General features: G+C 41.1%; 1 protein-coding gene across 6 annotated transcripts in view; it reads right to left on the bottom strand.

Moving 5' to 3' along the window:
- SMS (spermine synthase) overlaps window positions 1-19574 on the bottom strand; it is a 132378-nt gene extending 112804 nt beyond the window's left edge. Inside the window, exon 1 of one of the 6 annotated variants that reach the window (XM_058184518.1) lies at window positions 19214-19574. In XM_058184518.1, coding sequence (XP_058040501.1) covers window positions 19214-19262 — 49 coding nt within the window. In that variant the 5' untranslated portion in view covers window positions 19263-19574. Of the gene's footprint in view, window positions 1-17171; window positions 17370-19213 lie in introns of those variants that run through there. The other 5 variants (XM_058184521.1, XM_058184522.1, XM_058184517.1 and 2 more) reach the window with 5 other exon arrangements.
- Window positions 19575-19845: the final 271 nt, after the last annotated feature.

The following is a 19845-nucleotide window of genomic DNA, read 5'->3' as shown; positions in this document are numbered from 1 at the left end:
AGGCAGGGAAGCATGGCAGTGCTGCGGGCCACAGACTGGTTCGGGGGCATGGCCAGCCAGTGATTGCTAATGGTTCTCCGAACCAGCCCCAATCTCTGCTACCTATTTACCTGATCCGGTCCGATTCGGTAGCACTTCACTAACTAACAACTTCGCTAACAACTTAACAGCATTTTTAGTAAAGATTTGTTTTAAAAACAGAACAGAATGGAATTCTTTATTGGCCAAGTGACACACAAGGAATTTGTTGTCTGGTGCATAAGCTCTCAATGTAAACACAAGCAACAAGTGATAAATCATGACCATAAAATACAATCATCATAAATCATAAGATACAAACCTCAGTGATAGTCATAGGATACTAAATAAAAGCAATCAACATAAATCATGACAAACAACAAAGTTATAGCCATAAGAAGCTAAAGAAATAAGTAATAGAAAATATGAGAAGGATAATAGTAATCTAGTCCTACTCGGTAGTTTGACATCCCAGGGCATAAAACAGTGTTGTGGGAATTCGTTGTTTAGCAGAGTGCAATGCCCTATAGCAGGGGTCCTCAAACTTTGGCCCGTGGCCCGGATATGGCCTGCCAAAGCCATTACTCCAGCCCATGCAGGACCACAAGGCTGCCCTGCCCACATCGCCTTGCCCACTCCCACCCTTCAGCTGAGTGCAGGACTTACCTTCGGGAGCCCTGCGGGCTGGAACTGGAAGGTAAGGCAAATGTTTTTTTGCCAGCAGTGCTTCTGGAGGCAAGGGAGGCCAAAAATGGGCCACACGGAGGCCTCCAGGAGCCTCCGCACGGCCAGCAGAGTGCTGCAGGAGGACTGAATTGGAGGAGGGCTGCCTGCTCTCCCACCCACTGCCAGGACTGGTCTTCAGGTTTCAAGCAACAAGAGATGTGTTAGTTTTGGGGAGACCGTGGGATTGCCCCACCTCCCTGCCGGCTAGCTGGTCTTCAGTGTGCCACTCGACAGGCTCTGGACGTCAGATTCTCACCACCCAGCACCAGTTCAGGAGTTCCTTCCCTCCCCAAGGGGACAGAGAGAGAGCGAGAAAGAGACAGAAAAAAGAGAGAAAGAGAGAGAGAGATAGGCAGAGAGAGAGAGAAAGAAAGAAATAGACAGAGAGGGAGGGAGGGAAAGGGAGAGAGAAAGAGAGAGAGAAAGAGAGGGAGGGAGGGAGGGCGGGAGGGAGGGAGGGAGGGAGAGAGAGACAGAGATTTTGAATGTAAGCTCCTTTGGGCTGAGAAGAATTGCTGCAAAACTGAGTTTCCTGAAGTGGACCACTAGATTCCTAAATAACTTAAAAACGATCTAGTAAAAAGAAAAGTCAACCAAAAGAGCAACCTGCAAACAAAAGCAAATAAAACACCCCCAGGAGCAAAACAAATTAAAATTTAATTTGTGTGTATTGTTTAATGGATTACTAAATTGGCCACGCCCACCCACTCATGTGACCACCTAGCCACACCCACCCAGCCGGTCCGGACCCCCAACAGTCTGAGGGACCATTTAAAAAGTTTGAGGACCCCTTCCCTATAGTATCATCCTGAAGGAAGAGGTTGAAACAGTTTATGTCCAGGATATAAGGAGGTCTGTAGATATTTTCACAGTTCTAATTTCTGGTTCATGCAGTATACAGGTTCTCAGTGAAAGGCAGATTGGTTGCAATTATTTTTTCTGCAGTCCTAACATTGAAGTCTGTCTTGTTTGCTATGCCAAATCAGGCAGTTATAAAGATGCAAATGACAGGCTCAATAATTCCTTTGTAGAACTGTATTAGCAGCTTCTTGGGCAGTCTGAGCTTTCTGAGTGCTGCTATAGGACAGTGGTCACCAACTGGTGGTCTGTGGACCACTGGTGGTCCACAGAAAAATTATTTGCATTTTTTTATATTGTACTAAATCAGGAGTCCGCAAACTACGGCCCCTGGGCTAGATACGTGCAATGAACAGTTGCTGCAGAGAGTTTCCCCCTCCGGGGTCTTTTTGTGTGGGTCGGAGGGGGGCAGAAATCCCAACTTGGGGTCTGCTTCAGCCTCCTGGTGCGGGGCTTTGGGCGAAGGCTGGAGGGAAGCATCGCTGGTGGCGAAGAGCCAGAGGGCCTTGTTCCAGTGGGACTGTATCATGGCCTGGAACTGGCTGACTATCTCAGCCTGCTGAGCCTCTAGGCACTTGGCCTTGCACTCCCGCAAGTCTTCCCTCTGCTTGGAAAGCCTATGCTCGTAGTCCTGAGTGAGGTGCTTCTGCTGAGCCTCCTTCTCGGTCAGATCCAATTTGAACTGAGCCAGCTGTTTTGCCAACTCTTTCTCATGGTGGCTGCTTAGCTTCAACAACTACTTCCTGTTGGAGCCCTAAGGAGCCCAGGTGGGCAGGCAAGGAGTGGCTGGGAGGGAAGGGGCAAGTAGAAGCCAGCAAGGCGGCCCTCAATGTGAGTGACATCAAGTTGGCCACACCCACCCAGTCACATGACCACCTAGCCACGCCCACCCAGCCGGTCATTAAGCAGATCATATTAGTGGTCCACGGGATTTAAAATTATTAATTTAGTGGTCCCTGAGATCCGAAAGGTTGGGGACCCCTGCTATAGGAAGGACATTTTTGTTGTGCTTTTTTTATGTTAGGTGTCCATTTTAAGTCTTAAGATATTCATCAATGACTTGGACATTCATCTTCATCAATGACTGGGGAACTCATCAAATTTGCAGATGACACCAAGCTGGCAGGAATAGCCAACACTCCAGAAGATAGGCTCAAGTTACAGAAAGATCTTGACAGACTTGAACATTGGGCGCTATCTAACAAAATGAAATTCAACAGTGAAAAAAGTAAGGTTCTACATTTAGGCCAAAAAAACAAAATGCACCGGTACCGTATATGTGGTACCTTGCTCAATAGTAGTACCTGTGAGAGGGATTTTGGAGTCCTAGTGGATAACCATTTAGATATGAGCCAGCAGTGTGCAGCAGCTGCTAAAAAAGCCAACACAGTTCTGGGCTGCATAAACAGAGGGATAGAATCAAGATCACGTGAAGTGTTAGTACCACTTTATAATGCCTTGGTAAGGCCACACTTGGAATATTGCATCCAGTTTTGGTCGCCACGATGTAAAAAAGATGTTGAGACTCTAGAAAGAGTGCAGAGAAGAGCAACAAAGATGATTAGGGGACTGGAGGCTAAAACATATGAAGAACAGTTGCAGGAACTGGGTATGTCTAGTTTAATAAAAAGAAGGACTAGGGGAGACATGATAGCTGTGTTCCAATATCTCAGGGGTTGCCACAAAGAAGAGGGAGTCGGGCTGTTCTCCAAAGCACCTGAGGGTAGAACAAGAAGCAATGGGTGGAAACTGATCAAAGAAAGAAGCAACTTAGAACTAAGGAGAAATTTCCTGACAGTTAGAACAATTAATAAGTGGAACGACTTGCCTGCAGAAGTTGTGAATGCTCCAACACTGGAAATTTTTAAGAAAATGTTGGATAACCATCTGACTGAGATGGTGTAGGGTTTCCTGCCTGGGCAGGGGGTTGGACTAGAAGGCCTCCAAGGTTCCTTCCAACTCTGTTGTTATGTTATGTTATGTTATATTATAGAAACTAAAAATGTGAAGGTCTCTGTTATTGATACTGTATTGCCTAGTATTTTAAGAGGTGGAAGAATAGGAGGGCTTCTCCTAAAATCTACTATCATTTCTATAGTTTTGAGTGTGTTCAGTTCAATATTGTTTTGGCTGCACAACAGGGCCAGTTGTTCAACTTCCCATCTGTATGCAGATTTGCCATCTTGAATGAAACCAATCACTGCTGTATCATCTGCAAACTTCAGTACTTTGAGGATCCTCTGAGATGCAGTTGTTAGTATACAGAGAAAAAAGTAATGGTGAGAACACACAGCCTGGGGGCACCTGTGTTAATTGTACAGATATCTGATGTGATTTTGCCTAGCTTTACCTGCTGCTTCCCATCTTTTAGAAAGCTTATGATCCACACTGACCAAGTGTGGTCAGACACAGTTAGCTGAGTCAGTTTAGTAGGAAGAATATCTGGAATAATGATATTGAATGCCGAGCTGAAGTCTACAAAAAAGACCCTTGCATAGGTCCTTGGAGATTCAAGATGTTGTAAGTTATAGTGCAGTTCCATATTAACAATTTGCCAACCGATCTATTTGCTCGGTTGGCAAATCGCAAGGAGCCTAACAGCAGATCCCTGATGGTTTTCAGGTGGACCAGCACTAACCTTTCAAAGGTTTTCATAACTTCAGCTACATGGGATGATAGTAAAGTGTTTGAAGCAAGAAGAAACATCTCTAGTGATTTATTAACAATGTAGGTGTAGATGGGGGAATAATCTTTCAAGCAAGGAGAAGTTACCTTGTCTGGGCCTGGTGCTTTTCCAGGCTTTTGTCTGTGAAACAGACCTCACACATCTTTTTCTGTGATCACCAGAGGTGGTGGGCTCAGTGGGATGGAATAAGTTCAGTCCATATTGTTATTTTTATTATTGTGATTTCTTATAATAAAAACTTTTGCTTATACTGTGTTCTGTCAAATACTGTTCCTTATACTGTTTCCTATCAGGTACTTAGGAGCCAAGGGCTCAGCAGCACAAGGAAAAAACAATCAGTGACTTCATATCCAGCTATCAACTCCCTAATTAACAACTAAAAGCTACACACAACCAGGCACCATATAAATACAACAAGTAGAACAGTCCAGTGCACATATTCTAGAGTGAGAAAGAGAAGTTCCCTGATGATGAGCTCCAGCACAAGCCCCAAAACTTGGGAGAATAAAACCTTTGGTCCTGGTGATTGACTCAGATTGGATCCTGCAACATTATCCTGGGACACATATATTTGTCTTTACTCGCAAGATATATGGGCAGCCAAGTGTTTCCTATTTTTTTTACAGTACCTTAAAATATATCTATGCTGGAGCTGCATATATTGTGTAATTTAGAAGCACAGTAATTAAATACATTTTGAAAAATAAATCAAATGATTTGATTAGCAATGTGGATGTTTCTCAAAGTGGAAAAAATGTCAAATGAGCTTTATGTTCGTAGTTTACATCAGGGGTGTCAAACTTGAGGCCTGCGGACGGGATGCATCACAGAGAGGCCACGCCCACCCCGGCTCTACAAAGGCAAACAACATTGTGATACGTCACATGACGCGATCAAGTTTGACACCCTTGGTCTATCTACATAAAACTATCATCTGAAGTAAAAAAAAATCTTTTCTATTGCCCACCATTTCTTACTCCCACATTTTTAAAAAAATACTTCTAAGTTTACATGAAAAGCTTGAGGCCAAGGCCAATTATTTTAACAGATGGCAATAAACATCTGTTCATTGTGAAGAACATAATATTCTTTTTCAAAGTAAAAAAAATATTCCTGAAGTTAATTTGTAATTTAAGTTAAAGATATTTTTTGCATTTAATACTTTGATTTCTCCTTTGTATTTAATCATAATTTTTCAAGTCAAATCACTGGCCTGTTATCTAAACAACTTTGTCAGCTACCCTGCTGCTTGCTGTAATAGAAAAGGGGGAAGGGATCAGTGGAGAATTGTTCATTGCAGTTTTGCAACTCCAGCCTGGATTTTGCCTATCTCACCAAGGCCATTTCTGTTAGCTCTGGTATGCAGTGGCCCCTGGTTGCCTAGCTACAAGGGGGTTGGGCTGTACAGTTTGTTTCAAGTTGCTGTTTTCACACACTTTGCCTCAGAGCTTGCCTGGAATTGCTTGCTTTCAGTTCGTTCCTAGCAAAAGTACCTTTCTCTAAATCTATGGAGCCAAGGATTTTTCTTTCCTAGGAAATGGACAGAGGCAGCCGTGACACTAATGAATAAAAAAGACAAGATTACAGGTATTTTTTTCTTACTCAGATTACGATTAACACATTATTGATAACAAAGCTGTATAGTGGCTACCTCCATAACGATCTCATTGTGTAATTTGCATTTGTATTTTTTCTCAGAGAATTCAAGACAACATACTTTTCTTCATTTTATTTTCAAAACAAATCTCTGAGGCAAACTGGACTAAGAGAGAATTATTTCCCCAAAGTGAGATCTCTGGTCAAGATTAAAACAAAATAAAAAACCATTGACACAGCAACTGTGTCAAAATTTGACTGTCAAAAGCAGTCAAATTTGAGAGGATACAGGTAGTCCTCACTTAATGATCACAACTGGGACCAGTAGCACCATTGTTAATGCCGCAATCACTAAGCCAGTGGCAGCTAACCTTTTTGCCATTGCGTGCCAGGAGCAGGGGGGGGTCACATGCATGTGTTCCCACACCCATAATTCTATGCGCCCCGCTCCCGTGCAGGCACGCGAGATCCCCACTCCCCCCCGCTCCAGGCATGCAATAGCATGATGGGCCCGGTAGGCCTGTTTTTCTACCTCCCCAGGATCCAGAGCCTTTCTAGGAGCTTGGGGAGGGCGAAAACAGCCTTCCCCATGCCCCCAGGGGCCCTCCAAAAGCCAGAAACGGCCTGTTTGCCAACTTCCAGTGGGACCAGAAGGCCCATTTTTTGCTCTTCTCCAGGTTCCAGAGCCTTTCTAGGAGCTTGGGGAGGGCAAAAACAGCCTTCCCCACATCCCTGGAGTCTGTCTGGAGGCTGGAAATGGCCCAATTGCCAACTTCCGGTGGGACCGGAAGGCCTGTTTTTTGTTCTTCCTCAGGCTCCTAGAAAGGTTCTGGAGCTTGGGGAACAGCAAAAAATGGGCCTTGCCCACCACTCCCTGAGGTCCTCCAGAGGCAGGAAAAAAAACCTGTTTCCCTACTTCCGGTGGGCCCAGAAGGCCCGAAAATCAGCTGCAGGGAGCTGCTGCCAGATGGATGGTGACCCTGCATAATGCCAATGCACCAGAACTGCGGGATTGCAACCATTTCATGATGGTCCTGCGATGATGGTTCGAGGACCCCCTCGCAGATTGCAAAACATGCGACTGCATTAAGGTGGTGAAGCAGGGGAAACAGCCAGTAGCAGAGTATACTGAAGAATTCCAGGACCTTGTGTGTTGTGTGAACTGGCCAGAGGATATTTTGGTGAGCTGTTTCAAGAATGGGCTGAGTGATGATCTATATAATGTCTGCATGGCCCGAAGTGCACTGAATCACCTACATGAGTGGTACATCACCGCCGAAGGAGCAGAGAGCGATATGGCCAGAAACCAGTACTGAACGGGGCAAGTGTGGAAGAAATCCCCACCCCAATGGAAGCAAGAGCTCCTCAAACCACAAACTGCATTTTCTCCGAAATCCTCAGCCTGTTTTAAGCATGGAAAAGAGGCGCACCGAGCTGCAGAGTGTTGTTTGCAAACACCCACGCGGAAACCAGAACACTCACCGGGGGGGGGGACTTGCGAAAACTGGCCACCACGGGAAGGAGACTGCCCTGAGGAGCAGGGAGATCACAGAATGTCCATACCCCCCACTTCCTGTTTGGCACCGTAGGTGATGGCGGTGATCTTTACGATCACCAACCTCTGGATTATGTGGAATCGCTAGGACAGCTTAAATCTGCTGTCCAGCGGTTCGGAAAACCCCCTCTTCGGGAGAAGGAGAAGGGGTGAGCTGAGGGCAGAGGTTGAATTTCCCTAAAGCCCCTGAGAAAAAAGGGGTTTGAAGGGTTAAGTTCCCTCCAGCAACCCGAAGAGCTCCAGATCCGAGGATTCTTCTGCTTTGGCGGAACCAATCACCACGACCAAACGCCGAGATTTATTTTGGACAATAAAGGATTATACCGGACAGAACGAAAGTGGGAGAACTTTAAGCAAGTAGCCAAGCCGATTCCCCGATACTTTGTAACAAGCTTGAAAACAGCAAGAAAATGGAGGCGAATTGTTAACAAGTTAACGAGTGGAAAGCGAAAGTGATACTTTCAGCGTGTGCCTCTGCAGTTGGTAATTTGCATGTTACTTGCTGCTTTAACTCTTTGCTGCCTGCTGATAGAATCTAGGGAGATTTTTTAAATACTGCTTTAAAAGACTGTGTTTCTCAGAAGTTAAGAAGATTTAAAGTGAATATTAAGTTGGAAATAAAATAAAATAAATAATTTTATAGAAGATGGCAGCCAAACAATTAAAGTCTACTGTAACAAAGAGCTCTGGAACTTTATCAGCTGGTGCCTCTCCAGCTCATACAGCAGAGACTAGAACATTGAATTTAGAGGCGTTACAAGAGAACTTAAAAGGCTTTATAGAAGAAAAATTTAAAGTTATAACTGATGAGATGTCTGAAATGAAAGAGCAGATATCAGAAATTCAAGTGGGAAATAAAGAAGTTAAAGAAGGATTTGTAATGGCAGTACAAAGTTTGGCAACGAATGTGATTTTATTAGAAGAGGAGGTTGAAGTAATTAAGCAATGTAATTTAAAATTAGAAAATAAAATGGCTGAATTTCAAAGTAAAATGGAAAAGACAGAGGATGAAATAGTTTTGATACAATACAGAAATATGGAATTTGCTCTAAGAATTCGTGGTCTGAAAGAGAATAAAGAAGAGGATTTAAGGGAAATTTTTTCTGAAGTATTTGCTGAGATATTAGCAGCTCGTCCAGTAGATGTGGCTTATCAAATTGATAAAATATATCGTGTGAATTCTTGGATAGCAAGGCAAAAAAAGTTGCCAAGGGATGTTGTTATTTATTTTACAAATAGAACAGTGAGAAATCAGATTTTGCAAGCCTCATATAAGGGGGAGAAGATTCAGATTGCTGGTCAGGATATTTTAATATTAAAGGAAATTCCACCAAAAATGTTAAGAGCTAGAAAGGAATTTGCCTTCCTGGTGAATGAACTTAAAAAACGTCAGATTGAATATAGATGGGATATTCCAACTGGTATAATAGTATATTATGCAGGGAAAGTACATCGTCTCAATACAGTTGGAAAAGCGAGAGAATTTTATGTTGAGGCATTAAAAGTTGGAAGTCTTTCTCCACTGGATGCTAGAAGAAAGGAGACTGAAGTGAAGGAAAGAGAAGTGAAGCAGGTTCAAGAACAGATTGCGATGGAAGAAGATTTATTACAAGTGTTGGAAATACCTATGACGGGTCCAGATTCAAAAGAACAAAGGCTGACAAGAGCTGCTGCTAAACGCAAGGAACAAGAGATGAAGGCACAACAACAACTGGCAACTACTACAACGGAAACAGTGGGAGGAGCAAGGCCTAAAGCAAAATGTGATTTCGGCTAGTGTTCCAAAAGTTTCCTTTGGCCGATAATGGCAATTAAACTATTATCTTGGAATGTTAATGGTTTGAATTCACCACAGAAGAGAAGGAAAGTATTTCATTATTTGAAACAATTTAAAAATGACATTACTTGTTTACAAGAAACACATATTAGATCTTTAGACCAGAAATATTTGATAAATTCAAAACTGGGAGTACATTTTGTTGCCTCCTCTTTGGAGAAAAAAAATGGTTTAGTTATATATATAAAGAAGGATATATCAGCAAAATTAATTGAGGTGGATAAGCAAGGAAGATACATTGCTATTGAACTCTTGTTGGAGGGAAAGAAGACATTATTAATAGGAGTTTATGCTCCAAATCAACAACAAGAAAATTTTTCAAGTTTTACATAAAAGAATAGTATTTTGGGATTATAAATCATATATATTAATGGGTGATTGGAATGGTGTGTTGGATACTCAAAAAGACAAAAAAAGCTTAAGGAAGATATCAAGCCGGGCGAAATTACCAAAGGCTTTTTTTGAAATGATGGAGGACTTGGAATTAAGAGATATTTGGAGAGAACATAATACAGAAGAGAGGGATTTTACCTTCTTTTCTGATAGGCACCAATCATTTTCGAGGATTGATTTTATTTTGATTACTAATGACTTGTATTCTAGAGTGAAGAAGACGAAGATTTGTTCAAGAACTTTATCTGATCATAGTCCAGTTTGGATTGAATTTGATCAGGAAAAGGAGGCTAGGAGATCATGGAGGTTGAATGAGAATTTGTTTAAATATGAACAAAATGTAAATGAATGTAAAAAACAAATGAAAGAATTTTTTATTATGAATATGAAAAAAGAGACATCTATAGAGATGATTTGGGACTCCAGTAAGGCTTATATGAGAGGAAATCTTATACAAATGAATATTAAATACAAAAATAAATTGCAGAAAAAGAAAAAGGAACTGGAAGAGGAAATTAAAAAGAAAGAACAATTATTGATAAATAGCCCAGGAAATAGTAAAATAAAAGAATCAATAAATATATTGAGAGGTCAGTTTAATATGTTAATGGCAGATCAAGTAGCAATTAATTTACAATATGTAAAACATAATACGTTTAATAATGCCAATAAGCCAGGAAGATGGCTTGCCTATTTAATAAGGAAAAAACAGAAATCACGAATGATTGATAAAATAGAATATAGGGGTAAGGAAGTTTATCAAAAGAACTTGATTAAAAAAGCATTTTTAGAGTATTATAGTAAGTTATATTCTAGGGATATGGTTGATGATACAGAGATAGAAAGATATTTACAACAACAAAATATTTGTGAGCTTACAGAAAATCAAAGAGAAGAATTGAATCAATTAATTACTTCAGAGGAAATTTTCTTAGCAATTAAACAACTTAAAATCGGTAAAGCACCAGGAACAGATGGTTTAACAGCTGTTTATTATAAAAATTTACAAAATGAGATGGTTGAACCACTTAAAGAGTTATTTAATAAAATTCAAATGGGAGGAGATGTTCCCCCTTCATGGAGGACAGCCTTTATTTCGTTAATACCGAAGGAAGATCGAGATGGTATTAAAGCAGAGAATTATAGGCCTATATCACTTTTAAATACTGATTACAAGATATTTACCAAGATATTGGCTAATAGATTAATGCCAGTGATGAATCAAATAATTCATAATGATCAGTCAGGATTTATTAAGGGTAGGCAGATGAGATATAATGTGAGGCAAATCGTAAATTTACTTGAATATTTGGAACGAAACAACCAAGTATCAGCGGCATTCCTTTTTTTGGATGCTGAAAAAGCTTTTGATAGATTGGATTGGCAGTTTTTGTTTAAAGTAATAGAAAAAATGCAATTTGGGGATTATTTTATTCGTGCAATTAAAGCAATATATCAGAAGCAAACAGCACAAATAATAGTAAATGGTGGGTTAACAGAAACTTTTAAAATTGAGAAAGGGACGAGACAGGGATGTCCCTTGTCCCCATTACTTTTTATTTTAACTTTAGAAATTCTTCTGAATAACACGTGGTTCCGATCGAATAAAGGGAATTAGAGTTAAACATCAAGATTATAGATTAAGAGCTTTTGCAGATGACCTGGTTGTTACTGTATCTCAACCAATATACTCAGTAACTGGTTTAAAAGATATAATTGGTCAGTATGGTAAAGTATCTGGATTTAAGGTGAATCAGCAAAAGACAAAGATGATAACTAAAAATATGAATATACAACAAAAGAAGAGTTAGAAAGAACTTCAGGTTTTGAAATCGTTAAAAGGTTAAATATTTAGGAATATATATTACAGCTTCAAATGTTAAATTATACAAAAATAATTATGAGGTATTGTGGCAGAAGGTATGGAAAGAAATGGAGAGTTGGAAGAAGTTACAACTATCTTTGCTGGGAAGAATAGCGGCTATAAAATGAATGTTTTGCCCAGGTTTTGTTTTGTTTCAAATGATACCGGTGTTTAAGAATGATATTAAATTACAGGAATGGCAAAAGGGATTAGTAAATTTGTATGGATGGGCAAAAACCAAGAATAAAATTAAAAGTAATGCAGGATATAAGGAAAGGGGGTCTTAAAATGCCTAATTTAAAATTGTATTATGAAGCAGTTGTTTTATCATTAATTACTGATTGGATTAATTTAACTGAGGAAAGAGTTCTGAATATAGAAGGTTATGGTTTGTTATATGGGTGGCATGCCTATTTATTATATGATAAGAAAGTTGATAAAATATTTAAAATAATATAATTAGAAATGCATTATTGAGGGTTTGGAGGAAATATCAATACAAATTAGATGGAAAGATTCCAATATGGGCAAACCGAGACACATGATAGAAAATATAAATATATATCAAAAGATGGAGGTAGTTACTTATAAAGAACTTCTTTGTATGGAAAAGGGGGAGTTACAATTAAAATCTAGAGAAAAGATGGGGGAAGAAGGGAAAAATTATACATGGTTCCAATATGGACAACTACAAGCTAGATGGAAATTAGATCAAAAAATAGGTGTTAAGCAAATTGAGGATAATTTGTTAAAACAAATGAGAGATCAAGGTCAACAGCATATTAAGAGGTTGTATAATGTATTAGTAGAAATAGATTCAGAGACTGATTTGGTTAAGGATTGTATGATTAAGTGGGCACAAAATTTTCAGCAACCAATAATGTTGGAAACTTGGGAAAGAATTTGGGTGAGGAATGTTAAATTTACACAAGCGCAAAATATGAGAGAAAATTTTTATAAGATGTTTTATAGATGGCATTTAGACCCCAAAAAATTGTCATGTATGTATCCTAATGTACAGGCTAAATGCTGGAGATGTGATTGTGAAGATGCTACTTATTATCATATATGGTGGACTTGCAAAAAAGTTAAAGCATTTTGGATTAAAGTATGGTGGATCATGCAGAATATTTTGAAAAAGAAGATTAAGTTTACCCCGCAGTTCTTTTTACTAGGAATAATTATGGATTGTACAGCTATAGAGACTAAATTGATTCTGAACTTAATAACAGCCGCAAGACTTTTGATTGCTCAATATTGGAAGAAAGAAGAATTACCTACAATTGAAGAATGGACTCTTAAAGTATCAAATCTGGCAGAAATGGCAAAATCTCTGCTTACTTGAAAGACTATACACAAGAAAAATATATTTTAGAATGGAAAATGTGGATTGATTATATTCAAAATAAGTATCAGATAAAAAAATATCAAATAGCATATGAGTAAATTTAGGAAATAATTTGTATTAGATATATTTTTGAAGGAGAGGGGAATTGAGAGTGTGAATAAGCGTGGAGAGACTGGAGATTATAATTTAGGAATTATTTTAGATTATGATTGTTAGTTTTGATACCCTGCATTTTGTTCTGGGAAGTCGGGGTGGGGGGTGGGGGGTAAAGGGGAAGGGAATTGGGGGGTTGAGGTTAGTGATGGAGTGATGGTTAATGTACAGGGATTATTGAAGATGTATAAATATAATTAATGTAGGGTCGGGTCTGACCAGTTGCCATTTTAGAATGGTGGGGAGGGAAAAAAGAGAGAGTAGGAGGTAGGAAAGAGGAGAAGAGGAAGGAAGAGGGGTAGAAGAGGGAGAAGAGTGTAGGGTGGAGGGAGGAGAGGAGGTAGATAAGAGAAGGAGAGGAAGGTTTGGAAAGTAAAAGAAGGTAGAAGAGGAAGAAGGTTAAAAGGGGTGGTGACTGGGCAGGCCCGACTAATTGTATATAACTGTACATTGGATGAATTATTTGATAAGATTGTAAAAATAAAACTTTTTTATAAAAAAAAAAAAAAAAAGAATGTCCATACCCCCCCTTTAGGGAGGAAACTCCGGCATCTCAGCTGGAGGAATCAAACTCATTCGGAAGTGATCCAGAAGATGAACCATAGGTAAGCAAACCAATTAAACCACTTACCCTCCCCTTAAGACTATTTATCCCAAACCGGGACAGGGAGATAAATATCTCCGCTTTAGTGGATTCAGGGTGCACCTGCTGCTTGATCAGCCCAACCCTAGTAGGGAAGTTGAGGATTAACGTTAAGAAAGCTGAAAAACCCAGGGGTGAAATGCTCCCGGTTCGGACCGGCTCGTCCGACCCGGTAGCAATGGTGGCTGGTGGTTCAGAGAACCGGTAGCAAAAATCCCTGGCCCTGCCCTCTGCCTCTACTGAGCCGCGCCAAAATCAGAGGTGTTTTTTTTTTACTTTTAAAAGCAGTTTTTCTTCAGCCGAAAACATGCCTTTAAAAGTAAAAAAAAAGCCTTTGATGATCCCGCGGCTCGGCTGGGATCGTCAGAACCTTTAAACTCTTTTTTAACAACCTCCTCGGCCAAAGAGGTTGTAAAAAAAAAGGTTTTAAAAGACTCCTCTGGCAATCCCAGCTGAGTTCCTCATCACCAGAACCTTAAAAAACATGTTTTCTACAAGCTCTTCAGCCGAAGAGCTTGTTAAAACAATTATTTTAACAGGTTCTGGGCTGCAATGAGGGAACTTCAGCTGGGATCGTCAGAGGAGCTTTTAAAAAAAAATTTTCCTCTGGCAATCCCTGATGAGTTGCCTGATCATCACAGGCTTTTAAAATCATTTTTCACAGCCTCTTACAATAGCCCCCACCCATGCCCAACCAAGCCCCCCCTCCCCACTTATCTAATTACTGCTCTTTTTGGGCTGGCAAAGTCATGCTTTACATCAGTTAGATCAGCTAGCAACTGAATCTGGCTGCCTGCAATCCATCTCCTCAGTGAGCAACTCAATCTGCCTGGTTTGCTGGCTGAGGAACTTTGGGAATTGAAGTCCACAAACCTTAAAAGTTACTAAGGTTGGAGGCCCCTGATCTAAAAAATATAAATAAAATAAAATATTTGTGCAGCTTTCTGAGATTTGGTGTGTTTCTGTAGTGTTTCACTCTAACTACACAAACATAAAATCTCACAAAGCTGTATGTGGCATTTGGTGTGTGTCTGTGTGCAAGTCAGCTGTGTTGTGCTGTGTGTGTGTAAAGTGTGAAAATTGGTTTTTGAGCTTTTTATGGGAAGTTGAGAGGTTGAAAGATGGTATTACTATGTTCAAGAAGATCATTGACATTAGAATGGAATATTGAATAACTATTTTAAAATAATCAAGTACATTAAGATTATATAAATTTAATTAATGTAATAATTGACTGTTATTTGTATTAATATGAACCATACCCAGAGGCCGCACTGTTCATGTATTGATGTTGATATATATTTAAAAATAAAAACCCAATAAACCTTAAAAAAAATTAAGAAAACACTAGGTGCCTTTATTTTAAACATACGGTTCAATCCCATAAATAAATGCAGTAACATTATCTACATTTAGAGTTAACTAAGAATATAGAAATAAAAGACTAACTTTTTAATACAGACGTACATTGTAGTTTTAGCCAAAAAGCAAGTCTGTAAAAACAGGACCTATCTACCATTCTAATTCGCAACAATTCTTACAGTATTTTCTAATTTATAACCTATTCAGCCAAGATTGAATTTTGTTAAAAAAAACACTATAAGAAAGACAAGGTACTTTTCCAGGTTTCTGTAGCCTGTGTGCCTTATACAGTAGTTAAATGAAGCACATCGACAATACGTACAGCTGTCACACAACACAGGTATAAAATACAAATGTGGAAGTGGAAAGGATTGCTGTTTTGTGGTCAATAGTTTGTGTGTTCCAGCAAAAATTATAATAAATGTTTTATCTGTTTCAATATGTTTTATGGCAATACAACAGACAATTTACTTTACGAGTTCTATAGTATATCATATGTGATAAATAGGTTATTAATAGTATCATTCACAAAAGATTTGGCAGCATCCAGATACTGCTAAGAAAGTTAATACATCAGTTAACGCATATATCATAGCTCAGAACTCAGACTCTGAGTCCAAAGCTGAAAAAGCTGCTTCAGTTGAGCCTGCGCAATGTCTATTCAGGAAGGACAAAGCCAGACATCACATAAGGCTGATCAATCACCAGCACTACCTGAGTAGCTGGACCTGTCAGATAAGGACCCTGCACCAGACAAACAGAAGGAACAGCAGAACAGAGGAAACCTGTCGGATTTCTTGTCAAGAAATGAAGTAAACCAGTATTTTTCAGTCTTGGTAGCTTGAAGATATGTGAACTTCAACTCCCAGAACACTCCAGGCTAGGAGTCCCCAACCTTTCGGACCTCAGGGACCACCAAGTTCATAATTTTAAATCCTGCGGACCACTAATACAAATCCAGAGCGCCGCTTGCTGAAGCACCTGGACTCCCAGTGACGGGATGGGGTTCTTCAGGCACTCTCCCTCTCCCCCCTCTTTCTCTCTCTCTCCCACTCATTCTCTCTCATTCTCTCATCTCTCTCCCCACTCTCCCGTCTCTCTCCCACTCTTACTCTCATTCTCTTTCTCTCTCTCCCCCTCATTCTCTCATTCTCTCTCTTCTCTTTCTCCCCCCCTCTCTTTTTCTGATTCTCTCTCTCTCTGATTCTCTTTCATTCTGTCTCTCTCCGATTCTCTCTGATTCTCTTTCATTCTGTCTCTTTCTGTCTCTCATTCTCTCTCATTCGGATCCTCTCTCTTTCTCTATCACTCTCCGATTCTTTCTCTCTCTCCCCACTCTCTCTCATTCTGATTCTCTCTCTCTCTGATTCTCTTTCATTCTGTCTCTTTCTGTCTCTCATTCTCTCTCACACTCACTGATTCTCTCTGATTGTCTCTCTGTCTCTGTCTCTTTCTCTCTCTCTCTCATTCTCTTTCTCATTCTCTCTTTCATTTTGTCTCTTTTTCTCTATTTCATTTTGCGCAGTATCAGCATTCTGCCTCAGTATATTTGGCCAGCCGGTGGCACAAAGCAGCCCTCGTCTCCTGCCGCTTGGGACTTGGAGCTGTAAACGGCGTCTAGTCCGGGAAGCAGCCAGATTTTGCTCTCCATTGTGGATGCCAGATCGGCCCCCTGCAAGCTCTCGTCTCTTGAGGAGCCCTGCCGAAGTTTCCCGTGTCAGTTCAGCGAGTGCGCCTCGAGAGACAAGAGCTTGCAGGGGGATGAACTGATGTCCGGAATGGAGAGCAAAAACTGGCTGCTCCCCAGACCACACATTGTTTACCGCTCCAAGTCCAAAATGGCAGGAGATGAGGGCTGCTTTGCGCCACTGGCTGGGCAAATATATGGAGGCGGAATGCTGATTCTGCGCAAGTGCAAGTAGTGCTTCACTCCCACAGCTTCCAGCCATCGCGATCGCTGCTTCAGCCTGCTTGCACCGCCCCTCCCCCTCCCTGCCAGAGCAACAGCACCATTATTTCATTCAGAGAGGGCTGTGCTCCTTTTTGTGTATTGCATGTGCCACCCCAGGGCAGAGATTTCCAGCCCCGCCACGGCCAGTCCCATATTCCAGAGCTGTAGTAATCACACTCACAGGACTGGCCCATTGGTCATCCCGGAGCAGCTCCTCCACCAGGGTGCACCGGCAAAAGTCCGAAGATTTCTCCACGGATCACCAAAATTTTCTCGCGGACCACTGACCACCAGTTGGTGACCGCTGCTCCAGGCAGCATGTTGACTACTGAATTCTGACAGCTGAAGTCTACACATCTTCAGGCTGCCAAGGTAGAGAAACACTGAAGTAAACATTCTGATTGCTGATAGCTGGCTGCAACCTTTAAAAAATATTTTCTTTGCCTATGTTCTTTTTGCTGGAAATAATATCTGGCTCGTGCATGACTTCTCTTTGCAGTATAGACCCTTGGACTAGCTGATAACCTTGACAGAATGATTTTGGATGCCTTTTCTGCACACTCCTCTTTAAAAACAAAATTCACAGGCAAGTCTTTGTCTTAAATAAGACATTCCTTGCTATTGTCCTCTGAAAGTAACATTGATAATCTCCTAAGAAATCGTGTGTGTGTGTGTGTGTGTGTGTGTGTGTGTGTGTGCGCACAAACACACATACACGCACAAAACCTGAAGTAGGACAGCATAGTGTGGTCTTTAAATTCTATTGCTTAAAAAGTACCACCAAATGCATCTCCCCGCTTAGTTTTTAAATATTGCATTTTTTTATTTGAGATTTGTTTATATAAAGATTGGCCTATTTCTTTTATAGAAAATAATTGCAATCCTACTGGTTGGGAAAAAAAGTGTACAATATTTGAATACATTTCTTAAATGCCACTAAAGGTGAAGTGTTCTAAACAGATAGGGTTGGATTCCCGCCTTTTGGAAAACATTGGGAAATAGCCCAACTCCAATTTAATACCACTCAAAATAATTAATAATGTATATGTACAAACAAATCCAACTGCCAGATGAAGACGTTAGAATAATTATCCCAAATATTTCCTTCTCCAACCAAGAGAGAAAACATCAAATATCCTATTTCTTTATTTTTAATTACAATTATTTAAAATTAAGACACAATTTCAGTTCAATTTATCCTTGTAAGAAGGCTTCCTGTTCTTCTATGTTCTGTGCAGTACATCGTTTCCATTATTACTCTATTAAACAACCACATCATTTCCACTCTACAGCTAAAATTTTCTTTCTAGCCCAATTTCCAGTAGAGCCTGGAAATCATGAAGGGTAGGGGGAGGTAACAGGATCACCTCTTCCGTTAGCATCTCTAGAGGAAAAACCTACCACCTGAGGGCCCGTCCTTTGGCGGTAAGACGTGCAAAATAAGCAGATGCCTATTTCTACTGGACAGAAACAGGCCGCAATTATAAAGTCAGACACACATATACCCAAAGGCACGGGCTCACATTTGCAATAGTAGCGATGTTTCATCCACCCACCCCGGGCTCACATTTTTAAGTATATAAAGGGAATATGCCCGGAAGGGAGAGAAAATATCTTTGCCAGCCTATTTACGAGAGTAAATCATATTCGGGTGAGAGGAGGGTCTGTTCAAGGAAATGAATGAGCAGACACATGGCAAGATTTCGCCGACGGGAGGCCATAAAACACATGCAGCACGGAAACGCGCATGGTTGGAAACGCAGCAAGAGGGGGTTGAGCTTTTAGGCAATCTGCATTTACGAAGGAGGAGCTGCAAACACGAATGTTAGAAAATAATTAAATATCTGAAAATAATTGTAAATGGGAAGGTGGGAAAGGGGAGGGGGGAGAGGAAAAAATCCGAACATGTCGGAGGAAAGAAGGGGATACGCCGCGTATTGGGGGACGGGAGGGCGAGAGTGAGCAGGAAAGAAACACGCCGGGGCAAAGCTGGCAGGCTGCCCCACTCTTCCCACGCCGACCTAGACAAGACAAGTCGCTCGTTCGCTTGCCTCATTTGGTGCAGTGGCCTGAGGAGAGCCATGGCTCTTGCTGCAAGCCGCTCGGACCTCTCCTCTGCCCCGTTGTTGAGGAAGGGAAGGAAGAACAATTATGGGTCTGTTAGGCAGCCGTGAATGGGTGGGTAGGCCAGAAAGGGGGAGTCGCCGGAATGAGGTGGCTCACCTGTGGTGCTGAGCATGAAGTCGAGAGTGCTGTGTCGCGCTGCTGCCATAATGAAGTAGAGCCCTGTGCCATGCCTGGTGGAACGGCCGTGGCTGTGCTGCGAGTGTCACTGCCTGCCTGCGCGGTATGCGTGTGTGTGAGCACGCGAGGTGGAGGCCGGGGTTGTCGCCGCCGTGTGAGAACCCGAAGGGGAGGGGCAAATGACTGGAAGCAATAAGTCGACACCGAGATGGGGGGACTGAAAGCGACTCCGCTGGGGATTCGTGGGAGGCGCGGGCGCCACCACTCCACTTGCTGTTTTAGGGAGCCGGAAAGGGTGCGTTGATGGCGTTTGTTTATAATTGGAGACAGATTCGCTACTCCGGTAGTAGTTACTACTTTGGCTTCGAGGCCTTCCTGCAAAATAAAGGCGCTTCAAATAACATTTTTTTGTGATGACTCGAATGTTCCTATTGCAGGTTCTTTGGATTTTTTATACGCGTTGCGCTTCGGTTTATTCTATGATGGGCAAAGCTGTTTCACCAAATTGAGGCTAGGTAATGCGGAGTAGATCTAATGTCCTCCTATATCGCAATTTTAGTTTTCCGTTCCAGAAGAAATTCTGAAACGTAGGGTATAATAACAATGTTCTT

This window comes from Ahaetulla prasina, chromosome 5 (assembly GCF_028640845.1).
Source record: "Ahaetulla prasina isolate Xishuangbanna chromosome 5, ASM2864084v1, whole genome shotgun sequence".
Classification (NCBI taxonomy): Eukaryota; Metazoa; Chordata; class Lepidosauria; order Squamata; family Colubridae; genus Ahaetulla; species Ahaetulla prasina.
Note: the sequence above shows the minus strand (reverse complement) of the source record. Positions and strands in the feature narration are given on the sequence as shown.